Source organism: Moschus berezovskii, chromosome 2 (assembly GCF_049115385.1).
Source record: "Moschus berezovskii isolate FMDL1 chromosome 2, NW_MosBer_1.0, whole genome shotgun sequence".
NCBI lineage: Eukaryota > Metazoa > Chordata > Mammalia > Artiodactyla > Moschidae > Moschus > Moschus berezovskii.
Window position 1 is genome coordinate 60,286,324 of NC_142461.1, and position 13,525 is coordinate 60,299,848.

The 13,525-nt window shown below is 38.9% G+C and overlaps 1 protein-coding gene across 2 annotated transcripts in view; it reads right to left on the reverse strand.

Annotated features, from left to right (window-relative positions):
• CNTNAP5 (contactin associated protein family member 5) overlaps positions 1–13,525 on the reverse strand; it is a 1,080,786-nt gene that overhangs the window by 399,328 nt on the left and 667,933 nt on the right. For both annotated transcript variants that reach the window (XM_055397661.2, XM_088842198.1), the window contains exon 11: positions 10,845–10,951. In XM_055397661.2, the coding sequence (XP_055253636.2) occupies positions 10,845–10,951 (107 nt within the window). The remainder of the gene's footprint in view (positions 1–10,844; positions 10,952–13,525) is intronic.

The window sequence follows — 13,525 nt, forward strand, 5'->3', positions numbered from 1 at the left end:
GATTGAACCCATGTCTCTTATGTCTCCTGTATTGGCAGGCAGGTTCTTTACTACTAGCACCAACTGGGAAGCCCTGTTCTCCCACTTAGAGATGTTTGAATGTGATAAGGAATTGCTTTTGAACCACTTAAAACTGAGTTCAATCCCACTTCCACAAGCTTTGTGACTTTAAGCATTAATACCCTATTTGCAAAGTGGAAATAGAGACACAGAGGTAGAAAACAAATGAGTGGACATCAAAGGGAGAGAAGCGGGTGAGATGAACTGGGATTGGGGCTGACATATATACACTACTATGTATAAAATAGATAACCAATGACAAACTACTGTATAGCACAGGGGAAAGAAAGAAGGTACAATCTGTTTGTAGGACATATATTAAGCTAGCCTTAAAAATGCATTCCCATATCCTGTAAGTGCAGACAAATGCTGTTTGAGTCCACTTATATGAGGTACATAGAACAGTCAAATTCATAGAGTCATAAAATACATTGGTAGATGCCAGGGGCCAGACAGGTAGGGAGAGGGGATGGGGAGTTCATATTGAATGGGTACACAGTTTCAGTTTAGGAAGGTGAAAAATACTAGAGATGGATATTAGTGAGAGTTGCACAACGTTACTGTACTTAGCATCACTGTACTGTACAGTCAAATATGGTTACTATAGCATGTTTTATATTATGCTACTTTTATCACAATATTTTTTTTTAATATTTACATTCATTGATTCTCAGATAGTAGGGACCAGATATAAACAAACAAACAAAAAATGGCAGTTTAGGAAGAAAAAGAGGAACTAAATATTTAATTTGATATGGTGGAATTAACTATGTGTGACTGTGTGGGCGATAAAGGGGCAAAGAGAAGCGGCATCTAGGAAAGATCTGGGTAGGCTTCATGCAGGAGGTGACAAAGTTGCTGAAGCAAAGAAAGCATAAGAAGAATCTCTGGTCAGGAGACTGGCACGTGTGAAGACCCTGTTGTTTCAAGAAGTCACAGCCCAACAAGTTCAGGGCTAAGGATGTGAAGGCTCCTCCGAGAGTGAGGCAAACTGTATAAACTGCCCAGTACAGGGCATGACACTTAAAAGAAGCTCAATGAACTTTCTTTCTCTTGCCCTTAGGCTGTGCCTTGAGTGAAACTCAAACATTGTCTATGCTCATCCTTATTTCAAATCATTCCTTTGATTCTCACCCTTGAAAACACTCTCCTAAGATTTCTCTGCCTTCCAAATCCAGTCCTTGTGTTCAGGCCTGGTTGCTCCTCCAAGAAGCCTTTCACATCAGTTCAATATCTTCTGATCTCCCTTTTTACAGACTAACAGGCACCTTACAATCAGACTCAAGCACATGACTGCATATCTCCTTGAATTACTTGCTTATTAACAGATACAAAGATATTAGTCCTTCCTCCTGAAGGAGAGGAAAATCTTTCCAATATAGTGATTTTGAATCACCTGAATCCTGACAACACTTAGATAGTTAACAAGCAACAAATTCTCTTGAAAAGAGAATACTCCTACAAAGTTGATGGGAATGTAAATTGGTGCAGCCACTATGCAAAACAATATGGAGGATTTCAAAAAATGAAAAAATAGAGTTGTCCAGCTATACCAAAAATGATCGAGCAATACCACTCCTGGGCAAATATCTGGACAAAACTCTAATTTGAAAAGATGCATGCACCCCTATGTTCATAGCAGCACTATTTACAATAGCCAAGACATAGAAACAACCTAAATGTCCACCAACAGGTGAATGGGTAAAGAAGATGTTGTGTGTGTGTGTTCAGTTGCACAGTTGTGTCTGAATCTTTTGCAGCCCATGTACTGTAGACCACCAGATCCTCTGTCCATGGGATTTCCAAGGCAAGAATACTGGAGTGGAATGCCATTTCCTTCTCCAGGGGATCTTCCCAAACCAGGGATCGAATCCGCATCCCTTTCATCTCCTTCACTGGTAGGCAGATTCTTTACCATTGGCACCACCTGGGAAGCCCAAAGATGTAGTACATATATGCAATGGAATACTCCTCAGCCATAAAAAATGAATGAAATAATGCCATTTGCAGGAACATGAATGGAACTAGAGATTACCATACTAAGTGAAGCAAACCAAAGACAAACATCTTATGGTATTGTTTATATATAGAATATAAAAAATGACACAAACGAACTAATTTACAAAACAGAAACAGATTCACAGACAGAGAAAACAAACTTAAGGTTACCAAAGGGTAAGGACAGAGGAATACATTAGGAGTTTGGGATTAATATTCACACACTACTATACGTAAGTAAACAGCAAGGTTCTACTCTATGGCACAGGGAATTATATTCCAGATGAGATTGGGCACATTCAGGGTGGCATGGCCATAGACATGAACTATATTCAATATTTTGTAATGACCTATAATGGAATAAAGAATCTTATTAAGAATATGTGCATGCATGTGCATGTGTAACTGAATTATTTTGCTTTATATCTAAAACTAGCACAACATTGCAAATCAACCACAGTTCACTAAACAATTAGTTAAAAATAATTTTTTTAAATGGTGTCTTTCTTTCACCTACTGTGTTTTTCTCCAATTTCTCATTTAAATATCCAGCCAGTCATTCAGCTTTGACCCTTCACCATGATGAAGAAGTAATCTTGGGAACATTGCTTGGATATTTCTGTTCATAATCTATTCTCAGAACACTTCTCTTCTGCTCTTTAGTTTATTGCTTTTCTTATTTCTCCCCTTTTCTTTCCTCACGCTTCCCTCTTTAATTGCATCTCGATTGTATGTCTTCCTGAGACCCTTAAAAGTCTTGGAAGTGAAATTTTACATTGCAGGTACCGGACTTATTGACCAATATCTGATTGACTTCATCTACTCAAAAGGTTTCAACAACTATATACCTAGTGATTCCGATCTTCCCCTTGGACGACCTGATTCTGGGATGTCTAGGTACTACTGCATTGGGAGCATTGCTCCAGGCAAACATCATGCCCCAAACTGAACTGAAGAAGGCACCTGCAAAGTCTTTCCCTCTGTCTCCACATCCTCTCTCTGTTCCAATGATCAGAAACTGCATTTGCCAGGTACCAGGTTAAATACTTTATGGGGATTCTTTTATCTAATCTCATGATATTTCATGAGGTGGCTGCTAGTCTTAACCACGTATCACAAATGAGGACATTAAAGCACACAAAGTTCACATAACTTGCCCTAGGTTACACATCTTGTAAGTTGCAGAGCCTGGATTTGACGTAAGGCTGTCAGGCACAGACCAACCTGGGGACTTAGTCACCACATCCTTCATTCATGAAGTCTTCCAAGTTACAAATCTAAAAGTCATCCTTCTCTCTGCTGGATTTGATTTGATTTGTCTTCAAGTCTGTTTGATCCAATTTTAGATATGCCTTTCAAGTAAAGTCCCTTCTTTCCAGCTTGTTCTCACTCTCATTATTTGCTGCTCACACAAATAGCACCGTATTTCTCCCTTACACCCAACACATACCCGCTTTGTACCTTGACACCCGGCATGAAGTTGTCTTCCAACTTCAGTGTGTGCTCTACCATACCATTACAGTTAGAGTCCCAAAAAGAAACTGATAACTAAAACAACAACAAAATAATAATTAGCAAGTTAATTCTCAGTATGAAAACAAAACCAAAATACCATGGCTGGCTTCAAGGTGCTCAGTAGAGAAACAAGCTCCTTTTCAATGAATCACCTATCTTCTCTTCTGTCTGCAAATCCTGCCTCTTTCTTCCTCCATTTCACCCTAGATTCCAGGGTGCGCTAAGCATCACATCATCCTCTCTGCTGCACCAACTTTCACATATCTCTGTCTCTTCAACTTGTCTTTTTTTTTCTCATCCCTCAAGCTTCTGCTCAAGTGTCAATTGTTGTGAAAACTTTCTCACCTCCCCCAGAAAGGGACGGTGCCCTCACCCTAGTAACTCCCCATTACTGTGTGCACCTATATGATTTATCTGTGCATACAGCAAACAGCAGATATCTATGATGTGTCACAGATTAAACAAATGATTGGCGACATAGAGAAGATTCAGGCACTAACCTGTCCTTATGGAGTTTCCATTTAATGGCACACCAAACTACCTTTTTTTCTGTTTAACTGTCTGTCTCAACAATTACATGATATGCCCTTCATATCACAAATTCCTTGGATATGGCAGCATAATATAAGCAAGACACAGTTCTTCCCTAAAGGAATTTATCACCACTGCAGAGGAGTTAATATGAATAAAAATTGTGACACTGGAGGTGGTGGTTAGTGTCATAAAAAGAAGCAGGGTGTGGACTCAAGGATTCATTTTTTTTTTCTTTTTCTTCTATGTTACATATCTAATTACATCCTGCAACACTTGCTGTTTGCATTCAGTGTTAAGCATGGAGATGCATTTTCTTTAGATCTTGTTAGAAAACATGAAGAATACTGGAATATGAATTGATCTGAGCTAAGAGATATGAGTCCTGTTTGCAAGTAAAACTCCTATTAGCAGAATCCCCTACCCTCTTCCAACCTTTTGTTTCAACTATGAAATATCATGTAATGAGAGGACCATTTTACCTACTGCTAAAACAGTTAAAGTGTTATCCCTCTGTAATGACTACCTTAGAGGCTGATAGCCAGATGACTTGATATGCTCCCAATCAATACCTGGCTATTGATTGCCCAAAGGGAGAGGCACTACATCAAGCTTGGGAGAGGAAGAAAGCTGACATCCTCTTGACAAGCTGAAAAGTGAACACTAGAGGTATTGTTAAGATGTCAGAGAGGCTACACTGTGAAACAGGATTAGCAAAGGCCAAGAAAGGGTGAAGATACCCTGCAAAGGGGTCATGTGAATGTGATCAGACAAAAGTGCTGAGAAGATCAAGGATGGCCCCACTCATTAGGCAACATATGGAAGATGAGAAGTAAGTACTTGGATCACTTATTGAGTCTGCCTAATATGAGAGTAATTGTCCATTGCGTGATTACTGACATCAGATTTGTTTTCAAAAGGTACTTATTGTTGAATGGTTAAATACAATTCTGTGGGGACAATCTTATTCCTATTGTAATTCACCTAAAAACCCTCTTTTTCTTCCATCTAGGATTCATCATGAGGGTCAATAATAATTTCCATTTCAGTATACAAATATTTTAGTAAAAACACATGCAAAATGGTTTTATAACATATAGTAAATAATTCTGGCTTAGAAGATGAAATAAGATATCTCAAAAAATAGTGATCAGCATATAAACTGTAGCAAGATTTTAGGAAGACAGGTTGAAATATGAATCAAAACCTTTAAAATGATTCATCATCTTTGACTCAAGAATGCCATTCCTACACCAGTTCAAGAAAACAAAAAAACATGTGAGGTTAAAATTTATTAAGGCACAAAGAAACCCACTGTGGGGTTGGTTATAAAAATAAATATTTGGAAACAATACAGGGCTAATCATCCCCCACCCCAAAAAAAGATTAAAATGGTTGAATAAAAACAAAGTCATTAAATAGGCTATTTATTATATAGTCATTAAAGTGGTATTTATAGATACTGCAGTAACATGTGAAAAGCTTTGGTAATAAAGGGAAGTGATCTCAGATTTCCCCTAGGGGAAAGTGCTTTATAGGAACACCATTTGGACTTTATCAATGAATGAAAAGAGCTATTTATTTTCCCTTTCTTGAGCCAACAAACAAATGCATTGTCCCAAATTACAGTTTATATATATTCTACCATTACATCTTGGCTCTTGCCAATCTGTTTTCAATAGGCTTCCCTCATCCTTGTATTTAGTTTAATTTGAGCCGTCTTTCAAGTGCTAACTTATCCTATTTCCTTCCAGGATGATTTCATTATTATTCTAGAACACAAAACTGTTCTCAACTCTAAGTCTTCTAGAACTGAATTTTCTGTGTGGTATCATGATTTTCTACTGGGTGTCAAGCAATATGAAGGATATCATGAATGTCCCATCACTAAGTTCATATAAAGAGGTTTTCAAAATGTCTTATTGTTTGCAAAAAGAAATAGGATTTATCTTACATCCCAGTCAGAGTCCCTCCATTCCAATCCCAGCTCCTTCATTTGCTGCTGCTGCTGCTGCTAAGTCACTTCAGTCGTTTTTGCTAAAAATAGCTAAATTACCTTGAGCAACAATTTTGGGCTTCAGTGTGCTCATTTATAAAATGAAAAGAATAATAATATCCATCTCCCTTTATTGTTACATTGTAGATTGATCTATGTATTAAGCTCCCATAACCAAATTTCGTTTTAATCTTAACTTGGATTCATAATATATCATGACAGACCTATATTAATACATAGAGTACTCAGTAGTTTGGCTTCAATTACACAACCTTCTAAACTTGGACATTTTAGAAAACTAATAACCATGGTAACTATCTCTGGTGACTGGAAGATCTGATCAGTGGGTGGGTTGCCAAGACTTAATCTGGACTGAATGCATTTGAGTCAGTTCTGATGAGTTGGATGAACCTAGAACCCATTATACAGAGTGAAGTGAGTCAGAAAGAGAAAGATAAATATTGTATTCTAACGCATATATACGGAATCTAGAAGAAGGGTACTGAAGAACTCATTTATAGTGCACCAATGGAGAAACAGACATAGAGACTAGACTTATGGACATGGAGAGAGGGGAGGAGAGGGTGAGTCTAGGGAAAGAGTAACATGGAAACTTACATTACCATATGTAAATAGATAGCCAACAGGAATCTGCTATATGGCTCAGGAAACTCTAAGAGGGGCTCTGTATCAATCTAGAGGGGTGGGATGGGGAAGGAGATGGGAGAGAGTTTCAAAAGGGTGGGGATATATGTATACCTATGGCTTATTCATGTTTGACAGAAAACAACAAAATTCTCTGAAGCAATTATCCTTCAGTGAAAAATAAACTTAAAAAAAATCTGAACTGAAAATACTATGTCACCTCAAGTCATCATACGTCTGGGGATAAAACTGCTAACCAAAACAACTTACAGAGATAATAATGTTTAATGTCAGTTTATTGGACAAATGTTGATCTCACATTTCCTCCTCCTATGGGGACCCTGCCACAGATGGGAAAGGACATGTCCATACACTTGTCAACTCTTCTTAAGCAGGAAATTTTGAACAAAGTGTGTTTGAAAAGTCACAAAACTTGCATGCCCAAGTTTTTATGTTTCATCAGATGAAGAGACAAGAAAATTGAAATGGAATCATAATGTATCTACTTGTAATACTATGCCTACTATGCTTAAAGACTTTGAGAATTCCCGTTGTACCATTCCTTAGAGTTTATCATGCCCTCCATTAAGCCAGACCCCTCTGTTAGCCACAAAGCTAGACAGAAAGAAGCAAATTCTCTGTCCTAAGTCAGCCCTATAGGTTCACATTTACTAGGATGCACCAAGAATGAGGAAACCAAACTAATCCTGAAGAGAATGAAAAGACAAAAGACAAATAGTCAAGAAATTATGCTTTTAATATCATTAGAAATGTTTTAAAAATGTGAAGATCTTTCACCACATTTCAGAACATTTCAAAAATGTTCTGATTATGCATGACTGTTTCAAGAAAATAAACCGCTGTTGAGCAAGGATATTGCCATTTCCACTGGAGGGTTGTGAAGTAGTTTGTTTTACTTTTACTCGTCTTCTGCATTTTACCAGCTCTCATTTCCAATGCCCCACATTTACAGCACATGCTTTATGAAGACAGAAAAGCATGGCTTGATTTACTCAATCAACTCAAATGTGATTCAAAACAGTGCTTCTCACTCAGTTGGAGGAGGAAGAGGAATTAATCAGAGGAGGAAAGTTCTTAAATTGCACAGACATCCAAGGTATGTGTGCCAAACCTCACAGCCACACAGGCATCTCTGATCTGCCCTGGTTGGGTGCCCAGAGGGGAAGAATGGCTTTAATAGTATTGCAGCCAATGGTATAGACATTGAGCAATGTTACAGAAAGGAAGATTGGAAGGTATTTAAAATAAGAAATGGTATTTTTAAGGCTTGATATGTTCAGTTTCCTGCTCATCAACTTTGACAGTGTTCCTTTGAAAATCAGCACTTCACTTCCATCGACTTTCAAGTTCACACTACTTTTATAAAGTTGGAAATCTATTTTTAGCCTGATAGATGGATAAATTTAAAGGAGAACATCTGTAGAGATGGACTTAACAAAATATTGCTGAAAGTGAATAGAATAAACTTTAAAAATCTTAGGATTCTTATCTGTGACTTGGCAGATATTTGGATAGTTTTGACTTAAATCTTCAGGTTTATCTCATCTCACTATTGACTTGATGGCCATTCAGTTGCCTCTGAGTTTCTTACAGCAGCATTTCCATACAAGCTGGACAGTCTTGTATGTGTCCTATAATGTATCTGTACAATTACAGTCTTTCCTTTAGGGATAAATTTCTGGAACCAGACTCAACATTTATAGATTTGGTATTTATTGAGAATCTTAAATAAAATCTTGCAATTTTAGCATTAAAATGGTCTCCAAGATCTTGGTGCACACTCCATCACGTCCAACTCTTTGCAACCCCATGGACTGTACTCACCAGGCTTCTCTGTCCATGGAATTTTTCAGGTAAGAATACTGGAGTGGGTTGCCATTTCCTACTCCAGGGGATCTTGCTGACCCAGGGATCAAACCCACATCTCTTGCATCTCCTGCATTGGCAGGCAGATTCTTAACTACTGAGTCCCCAGGGAAGCCTCTATACTGCACTTGAATTTAGCCAAAAGGCTGAGAAGCAATTTAGTTAGCTTTCCTTTATAGGATCCATGAGAAAACTGAGCTCTGGAGTGTCAAAATTATCTTCTTGTTCAAGTGCAATAGCTTGGTCAAATTTAAATCTAATCTCTGCCAGTCCAGTGTTCATTATTCCAAATATTTAAACAGAAAGTTTTAAGAAAGTTATATCATTATAAATCCAGGCAGTGTTTTTCTCTTCCACAGGTAACTAACAGCAATAACATCATCCCACGATGGCCACTGGGCTATTTCTTTTCTGATTTGCTTAGACTCCTCTATGACCATCATTGGTGAATATTCAGTTCCAAGGTATAAAGGAGGCCATGGAATGACTGAGGGGTCTTAAAGGATGAGAGCACCAATGCCGTTCATCCTGCAGACCCAGCTGGCAATTACCTTTCTGTTTCTGCATTCTGTGTGACATCCCAGGAAAAGCAGAGGCTTAAGAAATACTAGTGAGATCAGGCCCTGAGGGATAGTCCCCCTGTAGTCCTGAGAATAGCTCCAGCCTTGGCTTGGCTCTTACATTAGAAGGCCCTTCTAACTAGAAGGCCCTTCTCCTATGCTTATACCTTCTAAGTCAATTTCTACGTCCATATTTTCTGTGAAGTCTCCTACAACTGTAGCCAGCACTTCCCAGTCATGCATGCGTACTCAGTCATGGCCAACTGTTTGTAACCCCATGCACTGTTGCCTGCCAGGGTCCTCTGTCCATGGCATTTTCCCCACAAGAACACAGAAGAGGGTTGCCATTTCCTCCTCCAGGGGATCTTTCTGACCCAGGGGTCAAATCTGCAATTCCTATATCTTCTTCACTGGCAGGCAGATTCTATGCCGCTGAACCACCAGGGAATTCCTCTTCCAATCATATCTTTGTCAATTAAACTTCAGTTCATGTCATACAGCTTACAAACAATCCTCCAAATGTCAAACCTTCTCTATTTCAACATGTGTTTTTTATTATAACCCTGATGAGAATACAAAATTATGGGAATCAGGACTCATGTGCTTCCTTTACTTTTTCCTCTTCATTCCTTATTCTTTATGTGCTCCAGTCTCCTCAATTTCTGCTTCCTTTCTTACTACTTACTGTCAGCATTCTCCAGCTATCTCCAAATAATTGCAGATTCAGTTTCCTTTTTCTTTTTCTTGTCTACCACATCCCTACTACAGGATCAGCACAAACCTTCCATTGGAAGCCTCCCTATCATAGGCATGCAGACAGTGTCAGTACTTATCAGCAATCTTTAAGTTCTATTGCCTCCAATCCCATGGCAAGATGAGACCTCTTTCCCTCTTGACATTAGGTACCCACATAACTTTGCTTGGCCAATGGAATATGAGTAGAAGTAATGTTTGGCACTCCCAGGTAGAAGCTTTTTTTTTAATCTTCAGCCATACCATGTGGATGCAAGATCATAATCCCAGGGATCAAACCAGCACCCCTTCAGTGAAACCATGGAGTCTTAATCACTAAACTGCCAGGGAAGTCCCAGGTAAAAGCTCTTAAAAGCACATGTTTTCTTGGGCTTCCTTCTTCCTGCCATAACAGCATTCCAGATTATGAAGTCGCTATCAACCTCCCAGAAGGAGAATGCCTTTGGAAGAGTTGGTCCCCTGTAGACCTGTGCTATGTAGGTAACATAGGCATGACTCAGCTGCTTATTACTTAGGCCACTGAGATGCAGGTTCCTTATTGCACAGCCTAACTTAGCCCATTTAGACAATGCAGCTGACTTCATAGCTCACCTTTATATGCCTACAGCACCTTGACTTGTCTCTGGCTCAAAAATTACCCCACTTTCTGTCTTCATGGTAAACCTTAAGCTCCAGAATGACATGGCTTTGTACCGGTGCATCCTCCATGCTCTCCACAGTGCTTGGCATAGAGTAGCCTCTCAAGAAACACACAATGAATGAATGAATAAAAAGTGCCCACCCTATGTTGAATATATTAATAACTTGACATTATCCCTGGCATTCCTGGATTTTTTCCCTAGAATGGGGAATCTGGGAATTTTGCAGTAGAATCTGTGGGAAATCATGAGTCTACTCACAGTTATGGCAGGTGGCACCTATGTAACCTGTGTCAGTGCAGTTACAGTAGAAGGTCGTCCAGGACTGGGAGCAGCTTCCTCCATGCTCGCAGTAGTTTGGCAAGCACCTAATGGGGAGATGGAGCAAAATAAAATTGAAAACCAAATCAATGGAAATAAGGTGGGGGGGGGGGAATGTCTTACATTCAACTAAATGAGTTAATGGTGAGTCAGTCAGCTACACTACTATACCTAAGTGAGACTTGAATATGTGAACATAAGACAATTTCACCACAGAGGTGGGGTCCTTCACAGGGCCCGGTTCTACCGGGCACCTGAAATCTCAGAGCTGATTTAGGCAACTAAATGAAGCGTTTCAACATTGGGGCACATTTTCATTGACTTCAAGTTAATTTGAAATAGTCAGAATTTGTAAGGTTTTTCATTTGCCATAGAATAAAATGAACACGTGAAGAGTTGACTCACTGGAAAAGACTCTGATGCTGGGAGAGATTGGGGGCCAGTGGAGAAGGGGACGACAGAGAGTGAGATGGCTGGATGGCATCACCGACTCGATGGACATGAGTTTGAGTGAACTCTGGGAGTTGGTGATGGACAGGGAGGCCTGGCGTGCTGTGATTGATGGGGTCGCAAAAAGTTGGACACGACTGAGCGACTGAACTGAACTGAACTGAAAATGAACAAAGATTGTAATTTTGCATTTTGGAAAGGTTTTACATTTTTAAAGGGAAAGGGGCAGATAATTGAGGTCATAATCCTCCTGCTTCTCTCTTGGGTGACAGATAGAAATCTATTTTAAAATACTCATGAAATTTGAAAAGATGCTACATGTTCAGTTAACATACAAGAAAACTCTATAATTATTAAAAGAGCCAATAACACCCTTAAAATGAGGCCTTAACTACTTATATTGAAAATAGTATGATCATTTTGAAAAATATTTTCACCATACACTTTAAAAACTTTCTGAAACACTCATGTAATTTGACCCAGCAATCACACTCAGATGTCTCTTTCTTAAGAATGTATTTAAAACTATAAAAACTACATATACTAATTGTCATTATTCACAATGATGTTATGATGAATCCCTGTACTTTTCCTACAAAAAATTTCTTAGGAAAGTTGTCATAGTTAATATTAACAGGCTATCGAAAAGTCACTACAAATGAAATTAGCAGAAGGATTATAACAGACTGGGACTGAATTAAGTAGAAATTCAAGATACGGAGCACAGCCACAGTGAAATAAAACAAACACTTTATATTGAAAAAATAACTAGAAGGACAAATGTTAAGTACCACTTGGTTAATGGGAGTGGAGGCAACATTCATTCCTTCTGGACAAAGCCCCAGCTCAGCCATTTATACATGGTGTCTGTAGGTAATTTCTCTTCAACTCTTACATACATATTTTAAATTCTCTACACTGCAGCCACTGTTGCTATTAAAAAATAACCAGGCAAGTTTTCAACATGTGTAATAAGTAAAATTAAAAGTAAAAGCCATGATAAATACTGAAATGTTTGAAAACAATCTTTATGGGAAGAGTAAAGTCTCACGAATTTCACCAGGGACAGGACACAAAGGTTGAAATTACAGAAATGGTATAATACAACAAAAGGACTCATTGTGGAGCGTCTAAGAATGTGGAGCAAGAAAAATTAAAATGATTTACCCTAAATGTCCTATATAAGTACAAAAACGTCCAGCAATGATTATTTCAAAGCCCAGAAACTAATATTCCTGCTTATGTTCAGACATATTAGAAATTTTCTGCTCACTACAGCAAACAAACAATTGTGCCAGTAAGGCTTATGTTTGGGAAAAGCTTACTAATAGCTCCATAGTATCCAGCCATGGCTTAGAAACAGGGAAAAAAAGGGAGGGAATGGGATGCAGTAATTTTGCTCTAGAACATGATCACAAAATCCAACCAATCAACAAATAAACCAAAAAACAGGCCCTTGCCTACTCCAAAGTTTACCCTCCCTCTGGGTCCCACACACCCAGGTAGCTGGAAAAGAAAAGACAGTCTTGTTACTCAAGACTGGCACACGTTTCTGCCCCCAGCTCCAGCAACCTTGTGTTGTGGGGAATTTAAACTTGAAGCATCAATGTCCTTATGAACAAAAGACAAGCGAGAGCCTCTGCCTCTGGTTGTGCCTTAATGGAGAGCCTGAGAAGGCCTCCATGCCTCCGCGAGTTTTCTTTTGCATCCCAGAGCCTCCTCATTTCTGAACGCTGCTGCTCTGCAGGGTGATTTTTCTCTAGATCCGTCCCCTTTAAAACGCTCAAATTCTTAGATGACATCTCTACAGCTGCTCCAACCCAGCCCATCCTACTCCACTCCCCCAATCACACACACATACACACACACACTCACACACAGAGTCAGCGTCCATGAGTGACAAATAATGGTATTACTGTTCCTCTCTCTCTGCCAACAAAAAGTTAATTACTTTAAAGATGGAAAGCTGAGCAAAGCCAGGTCAGTATATATTTATCCTATAGTTCTTCTGGTTTTGGCACCAAGAAAGTTTAGATCAGCCCCTTTTTTGATGACTGAAGCTAAAAGGAAAAAACTGAGAAGTTATCATTGCCCAGGTTTTCAGCCATGAGAAGAAAGCTTATCTGCAGTGAAAGAAAGAGAAAGAGAGAGAAAAATGCTAAGTTTCAGAA